At 42.9% G+C, this 8,430-nt stretch overlaps 1 protein-coding gene across 1 annotated transcript; it reads right to left on the bottom strand.

Moving 5' to 3' along the window:
- Positions 1–1,870: 1,870 nt before the first annotated feature.
- LOC121531655 (BLOC-1-related complex subunit 5) lies at positions 1,871–6,034 on the bottom strand. Its single transcript, XM_041837010.2, has 5 exons — positions 5,824–6,034; positions 5,594–5,694; positions 3,624–3,767; positions 3,285–3,442; positions 1,871–3,013 (listed from the first exon to the last, which is right to left on the bottom strand). Exons 2-5 carry the CDS (start codon positions 5,649–5,651, stop codon positions 2,780–2,782), a joined length of 594 nt encoding a protein of 197 aa, XP_041692944.1. The 5' UTR covers positions 5,652–5,694; positions 5,824–6,034; the 3' UTR covers positions 1,871–2,779.
- Positions 6,035–8,430: the final 2,396 nt, after the last annotated feature.

Raw genomic sequence — 8,430 nt, forward strand, 5'->3', positions numbered from 1 at the left:
AAGCTGGTGCAGAAGGTGAGTTTAATAATAAGAAACATGACGATTACCAAAACAGGAGAAGCGTACTGAACATAAACAGAACCAATACTGCCTGAAGACTGAGGCTACTGAGGGCTAAATAGAGGGGAAGTAATCAAGGTGATGATGAAGTCCAGGTGTGCATAACGTTTGGGAGCAGGTGTGCGTAATGTGGGTTGCCAGGACCGGTGGTTAGTAGCCCGGCGACGTCGAGCGCCGGAGAGAGGGAACGGGAGTAGGCGTGACAGTGATGACGTCACATTGCTGAGTCTCTTGGCTGCTTCTTAGTGGGTTGTGCAGCAGCTGTATCAAACACTCCAGGATGACGTTTCCCCTCGGTACAGATCTAGGATCAGATTCCCCTCCCCCAATCCTAACCAGCTAAATTAACTCTAGATCAGCATCTAGGTGCAACTTCTCCCTACAACATATCAAATAATTGAGGTGACTATGTCAAATAGCAGAAAGCACGGAATCATATTCCAACTGAAACCCTGACCGTCAATGCATGCAATTTGGCTGATCTTCATTCCTCTTCTGGCAATATATTAAAAGTTACAACCCAATAAATAATACAAACATGAAGGTATAGCCTGTTCAGAGAAACATTGAATATTTATCCAATTTGAAATAATAATCATATAACCACAAGGTATTTGACTTAAAGGGGTTCTCTACCACAGCAGAGAGTATTCAGGCAGCTAATAGCGCTGCTCATTAGTATGCACCTAGTCCAGCCTCAGAGAAAGAGAGAACCATGGTTCTGTACATTTTACAGAAGGCCATTTCAATAGATGAGAAACCTCTCCCACTCATATTCCTAGCTATGGATCGATTCTGAATACAGAAACAAAAACTGTCCCTTTTATATTCAAATGAGAAGTAGGCCTATATTGGATTTCTCAGAAATGAAATTCCTGACGGCAAATTATATTGGATTATCTTGGTGTATTAATAATCAGGCTATGAGGATCAGTTGGCTAGGCCTATTCTTCATTTCACAGCACAAAGGCAGGTAGAGTAGGAAGGAACTGCACAAGAATGAACATCAGCTCTCTGTTCTCTGTCTGTGTGTAGACTGACATACATTTCCATTCCAGTTTCAATGTTCAAACAATTCCCCTTAAGCACTTTAAGGGATTTCGTCCTTGTTAATTTACACATGAAAAGGCACAGACGGATCACTAGAATTAGATGACGATTTCTGACATTAGAAAAGGTCCCAAGAATGTCGATATGCCGTCCTCTGCCAGAGAGACAGAGGCGATCATAATTCAAAGGAGGATACATTGAACGTTACAGAGAGGGAGAGAGAACTTTGCTCCACAATGTTAAGTATTTCTGCTCAGATCAAAATTTAACGGCCACATCCTCACAGAATAAGTGGAATCTACACCGAGTGTACAAAACATTAGGAACACCTTGAGTTGTACCCCCCCTTTTCCCTCAGAACAGCCACAATTTGTCAGGCATGGTATCTACAAGGTGTCGAAAGCGTTCCACAGGGATGCTGGCCCATGTTGACTCCAATGCTTCCCATAGTTTTGTCATGTTGGCTGGATGTCCTTTGGGTGGTGGACCATTCTTGATACACACTGGAAACTGTTGAGCGTGAAAAACCCAGCAGCATTGCAGTTCTTGACACACTCAAACCGGTGCGCCTGGCACCTACTACCATGCCCCGTTCAAAGGCATTTAAATATTTTGTCTTGCCCATTCACCCTCTGAATGGCACACATACACAATCCATGTCTCAATTGTCTCAAGGCTTAAAACTCCTTCTTTAACTTGTCTCCACCCCTTCATCTACACTGATTGAAGTGGAGTTAACAAGTGACATCAATAAGGGATCATAGCTTTCACCTGGATTCACCTGGTCAGTCTAGGTCATGGAAAGAACAGGTGTTCATAATGTTTTGTACACTAAGTGTATATACTATGTTATAACACCAAATGGCAATATCCTATAACCAATCATCATATCCAAGTGAGAGGGTCAGTATCTGATTATTTAACTGATTCTTCAAACGGAACAGTATAAAGAACCTTTATACATTTTGCAATAAATTGAAATGATAAAAATTTCTCTGCTATGTAAGCCATTTAAAATACTCACAGAGAATCCAACATATTCAATCAGCTAACACTCAAAATAATTTAGCGTAATAAAAAAGAAATCCCCCAAACAAAAATACACTGTCAGTTCAAGCTCCAGGAGTTATTTTATGGGAGTCTTCTGAGCTCATCTTTGATTAATATTACTTCTGGAGATTCAGTCATTTTTGGAAGTCATTTTTGTCACCACACTCTTTGTGGTATCTACAAAGTACCAGTAATCAAAGATACAAGTAGGTTCCCTTCAGTGCATCATCATGTAAACTTCTATTTTACCGTCTTCCAATTCCTTGACAGAAGGGGGTTAACACTCACTGCCATGTAAACCCCTGCATGGGCTGTAACTCTCCCAGTAGCTCACTATGTCTGCTGGATGGGGTGGGGACTGCAGAGTGTGTAATGCTTATGGTGAGTGGATGGGCTAAATGTCCAGGGCTGGTGGGATGGTAAGTTGTGGATGTGAAGGGTTCAGGATGGCTTGGGGAGCTGGCTGGGCAGTCTTTCTTTCCTCCCTCCCTTGCTTCTGTTCAACATGAATGGTTTAATAAAGAGCTTTTAAAACTCTCTCTGGGATGGCGGAGGCATTGAAGGCTAGACTAGAGGGCCATGACAGTGAATGTATCAGCGTACCCAGGCAGGGATATTACTACTTGGCTGCGGCGTTCCCGTCCGGCCTCATGCTGAAGGGCTCCAGGCGTTCGCTCTCCGGCAGCAGGTTGTTGAGCCTCTCCATCAGGGGGACGGTCTGGTCGATGCCCATCTGGATACGTCTCAGGATCATGGACATCTCGTTCACCTTCTGGATCTGCTCAGCGTACTTAGCATAGCGCTTCTGACGCTGCTGCATGATGCTGAACAACGTCTCCACAGACAGGTCCATCTGGGAGGGAGGGAGAGAAAGATGAGAGATATAAATATGTGAGATCATTCTACCAACTTCACATCATCCATATTTCAACAGACTAGCGTAGCTTCTTCCCCTCTTATCTATGCGCATATGAAAACCAAAGACAAATGAAAGAAGATGGAGGCCTATTGGGGAATCTACTTTCACCGGTCTCTGTTCTGTCAGACTAGCGCAGATGAAGGAAAGGAGCGAAGGAGAGGTGCCTGCATGCACAGACAGGTGAGGTGAGTAGGGCATTTGTTACCTCTTTGATCCTCTTGACCAGGGCGTTCTGGTCGAAAGCCACGGCCTCGGCACACTGGTGCAGGTGGTCCTGGTAGCGGATGCAGAGCTGCAGCACCTGGGCAGAGTCCAGCCTCTCTAGACACAAACTGCTGGGGGACATCTGTCCGCTCAGCACACCTAGAGACATGGACAGACTGCCCTCAAAACATCATCTATGATCACTCTTTCTGTGGACTTCAAGGTCATAAAGGAATGTCTAGCCCTACTCATAATTGTACACATTCTCATATGGAACATTATTACAATACTGTAGAGACAGAGGATAGGTCTAGATCTTGGTGAAAGGCCCTTAGCTTACCTTTCAACAAGGGCTGAAAAGTGGGGATTTCCTGAAGCTTGATGACATCAGGGTCGTTTTGGATGTTGCGCAATGACTGTGTCCCCTGAGCCACCACCACAATGTCGTCCATTTTAGCCTTCTGCTTTGCTGGAGAGGGCACCACTGCAACAACAAAGCATTTTAATGAATTTTTCCATCTATTAGTACTTGTTTTATGTTGAAAGATAGCTAACAGCTAGAGAGGCTCCTAAAAAATGACATGACACTATGGGCCCTGGTCAACAATAGTGCATTATATAGGGAATAGGGTACCATTTGGGACATCCTACAAATATGAAACACTGCAGTTGTAACCAATGTTCCCTCTAATTTTTTTTCAGCACTGAGATAATTTCAGGTCTGCTGAGCGCAAACTTGAACGTTTACTGTGAACACTGAGGCTATACCTGCTTTAAGTTACAGTTTTAACAATGGCCATGTAGGCTACTGTGGCTATTTGATCATAATGTAGGCCTACCAGAGTGGCCTACCATCAAAAACAATGGAGAAAATGCATTCCATAACATTTTAACATTGAAATAGCTATTCTATCATTCAGCCTACGGTAGCAGCCAATGTGTGGTGCTCAATGTAGGCCTACATTCCATGAGATTTTTGAGAGAAAAAAACATGCATGGCTTGCTTGACATTACCAGTTTATCCACTTGTCCTGAAAATGTTGTTGTGTTGTTTGATGCAAGAAACCACTTTACAATATAAAATGCATTATTATTCCCATACCATTATTACAGAGAATCAGAAAGATTATGCTACCCTCTGCCTATTGACTACTTAGTTTATTCAAGCCTGTCTCAAAACAAAACACTGCCCCTTTAAGACAAAAAAAAGCTCTTTACCTGAATTGCTTTTCAAAGATGTCTACAAATGTACACGTTTTGTGCTCTTGTAGGAAGCAATCACTCCCCTATTGCGGACTACAAATGATCTATAACTGGGCTAATTACTCACTAACTAGCAAAGGATATGAACAAAATGTGCACGTGGCTACATGCAGCTCTTGCTTTGATCACAAAACAAGCACATCTACTCACAATCACAGCTGTAAACACAGTCCAGATCAAAGTAAATGGCACAGATCCACATATTGTAATGGTCTATTTGCATATAGGCCTACTGCAGCTCTGATTGGTTATGCCGCACCGGTCTGTGTAGAGTACGGGCTGAGTCATGCCCAATAGAATCCTCCTCTGATGCGTTCTGCCTACAACAGAATATCTTGCATAGTTTGTTTTGTTTCGGTAGGTTGCATTGAAAGTGGCTATAATTGCGTTGATTCAATCACAATTGTCACAGTAAAGGGAAACGTTGATAGTGTTAACTAACAGGGAAAACTCTAGAAAGTTGAGTGAAGTTCAATCTTGTGCTTCTCTCAGTGGGCTGATATTTATTCTGAGCTCTGCGCGGCTACTGTGCGCAGCGTAGAGGTAACATTGGTTGTAACTTAAAAAATGACAAGTACACGTTTGAGTATCCTATGTGCAAGAGTTCAAGGAATAATATAGGGTAAGCACTTTGTGCGTCACCTGCTACAGACAGGCTATGTCCCTCTCCTTCCTCCCAAAGTATGCACTTGTTCACCTCCTTTCACTGATTTGAAAGGAAATGACTGGTATAAGGAATATGGTTTGGGGAAGTAGTGAACGTAAACATTTCAGAAGAAATAACATTACTGGGATGCACACACAGACAACCAGTGGTGTAAAGTACTTGAGTAAAAATATTTGAAACTACTACTTAAGTCGTTTTTTAGCAATTACATTTACTTTTGATTCTTAAGTATATTTTAAACCAAATACTTTCACTGAAGTAGTATTTTACTGGGTGACTTCCACTTGAGTCATTTTCTATTAAGGTATCTTTACTTTTACTCAAGTATGACAATAGGGTACTTTTTCCACCACTGCAGACAACCTGCCTGTCCTCCATACCCGAGGAACTGTAGTCGGAGTGCTTGTGCTCCGAATCACCACTTTGCTCGGCCCCCATGGTGTCAGTTATGCGATGTCTTCAATTCACCACCTCAGGAGACCTACATCCAAACATAGATAAGTTAGTTAGCTCTCAAGCGAACGTTAGCTGTACCACGCAAACAGACGGTCGACTGATAAACAAGCCACGCTAGCTAAGTTACTGTTAGCTAGCTTAGCACATCTATTACCTTCGTTGTGTTTATCTTGTTCTGTTAGACCACGCCTGTTGATTTGATTTCTATTACATTTTTACCATCATGATGATTTCATGATGTCGCAAACGATATTTAATTTAGGTAAATATGTTAACAAACAGTAGCTAGCTAGCTACATCCGTAAATACACGTCCACTCTTCTTCTTCTTCTATGCTGATATCATGGCGGTCGCAAACAATCGTTTAAGTGCATGCCGCCAACTACTGTGGTGGAATGTACGATCAATCATATGATCTGCCCGTTTCTGTACTACCATGAAAATAAAATAAAACCCAAATAAATCCCTACTAACTTCTACCACTACCCTCCCCTCCCCCACCCCATTAAACTTGATCTATATCATGCTGAAACACTCCACCCTTAGGATTGTTCAGCATGTCAACAACTATTTAAACAGTAACTGTTACCCCCAATATCTCTTTTGCCCTCTCCACAATAACCTTCAACCTGGCATTAATGCTTTCCACAACCCGAGTCGTATTGATAACCTTACCAATAAAAGCTATGAAGTCAAATTAATTCATTATCTAAGTGTCCTTTGACACCACACATTCATGAGCACAATATTTCTGAATAGGCCTCTAAACCATGCCAGGACCAGCAGAAACACCAGCCCCGACACTAGGTCAACTTACTACAGGAGCAGCCATGGAAGCTCCATCATTCCACACTGTAGTTCTACCAATCTGTCTTACAGCCTCTGCATATGATACATCATGACTAATTCTATATCTCTGAGCCTCTCCAGCCTCTCTCTGCACCTGGCATCCACCAAATGCTGCACTATGTTCCCCCCCACAATTACAACACTTAACCTTTACATTGCTCCCACATTCACCGTAATCATGTTCCCCTCCACACATGGCACATCTTTTCCTTCCTTTACATTGAACAGCTACATGTCCCATTCGTTGGCATTTAAAAAACTGCAATGGGGATGGGACAAATTCTCTGACATGGGACAAATTCTATCTGTACTTTTCCAGGCATAACCTTCTCAAACCTCAGCAGCACTGATAGGCTTTCACTTCTTTGACCTTCTTTCCTACTGATCAAACTTTTGTCCTCAATCCCTCTTCCTCCCTTTACATTGTCTTTAATATCATCTGTGGACATAGATATTGTGACCCCAGTGATGACTCCCCTCAATCTAGCATAAGCACCAGGGACATGGCTTTTAATCTTCTTCCCATTAAGCTTTTCCATTTTCAGTATCTTCTCTTGCTGAGCCTGGCTACCACAAAATATTAACAATCTACCATTTCCAATGAACCAAGTTAATTTGACTTCACCTACAGTGAGGGAAAAAAGTATTTGATCCCCTGCTGATTTTGTACGTTTGCCCACTGACAAAGACATGATCAGTCTATAATTTTAATGGTGGGTTTATTTGAACAGTGAGAGACAGAATAACAACAAAAAAATCCAGAAAAAACGCATGTCAAAAATGTTATAAATTGATTTGCATTTTAATTAGAGAAATAAGTATTTGACCCCTCTGAAAAACATTACTTAGTACTTGGTGGCAAAACCCTTGTTGGCAATCACAGAGGTCAGACGTTTCTTGTAGTTGGCCACCAGGTTTGCACACATCTCAGGAGGGATTTTGTTCCACTCCTCTTTGCAGATCTTCTCCAAGTCATTAAGGTTTCGAGGCTGACGTTTGGCAACTCAAACCTTCAGCTCCCTCCACAGATTTTCTATGGGATTAAGGTCTGAAGACTGGCTAGGCCACTCTTCTTTCTTGAGCCACTCCTTTGTTGCCTTGGCCGTGTGTTTTGGGTCATTGTCATGCTGGAATACCCATCCACAACCCATTTTCAATGCCCTGGCTGAGGGAAGGAGGTTCTCACCCAAGATTTGATGGTACATGGCCCCGTCCATCGTCCCTTTGATGTGGTGAAGTTGTCGTGTCCCCTTAGCAGAAAAACACCCCCAAAGCATAATGTTTCCACCTCCATGTTTGACGGTGGGGATGGTGTTCTTGGGGTATAGGCAGCATCCCTCCTCCTCCAAACACGGCGAGTTGAGTTGATGCCAAAGAGCTCCATTTTGGTCTCATCTGACCACAACACTTTCACCCAGTTCTCCTCTGAATCATTCAGATGTTCATTGGCAAACTTCAGACGGCCCTGTATATGTGCTATCTTGAGCAGGGGGACCTTGCGGGAGCTGCAGGATTTCAGTCCTTCACGGCGTAGTGCAGGGTTCTTCAATTCCGGTCCTGGAGGGCCGAAACACTTGTTTTTTATTTCTACCTGGTTGTTAATTGCACTCACCTGGTGTCACAGGTCTGAATTAGCCCCTGATTAGAAGGAGAGGATGAAAAACAGAGGTGTTTCGGCCCTCCAGGACCGGAATTGAAGAACCCTGGCGTAGTGTGTTATCAATTGTTTTCTTGGTGACTATGGTCCCAGCTGCCTTGAGATCATTGACAAGATCCTCCCTTGTAGTTCTGGGCTGATTCCTCACCGTTCTCATGATCATTGCAACTCCATGAGGTGAGATCTTGCATGGAGCCCCAGGCAGAGGGAGATTGACAGTTATTTTGTGTTTCTTCCATTTGCGAATAATCGCAC

This window comes from Coregonus clupeaformis, chromosome 19, assembly GCF_020615455.1.
Source record: "Coregonus clupeaformis isolate EN_2021a chromosome 19, ASM2061545v1, whole genome shotgun sequence".
NCBI classification, from domain to species: Eukaryota; Metazoa; Chordata; class Actinopteri; order Salmoniformes; family Salmonidae; genus Coregonus; species Coregonus clupeaformis.

What these genes read in the sequence shown, in the direction of transcription:
- LOC121531655 (XM_041837010.2), bottom strand. Translation starts at nt 5,651, where the DNA reads ATGGGGGCCGAGCAAAGTGGTGATTCGGAGCACAAGCACTCCGACTAC. An exon ending in CTCCGACTACAGTTCCTCGG is followed by an intron (nt 3,768 to 5,593) that starts GTATGGAGGACA and finishes TTGTTGTTGCAG; the next exon opens with TGGTGCCCTCTCCAGCAAAG. An exon ending in TGGTCAAGAGGATCAAAGAG is followed by an intron (nt 3,014 to 3,284) that starts GTAACAAATGCC and finishes CCTCCCTCCCAG; the next exon opens with ATGGACCTGTCTGTGGAGAC.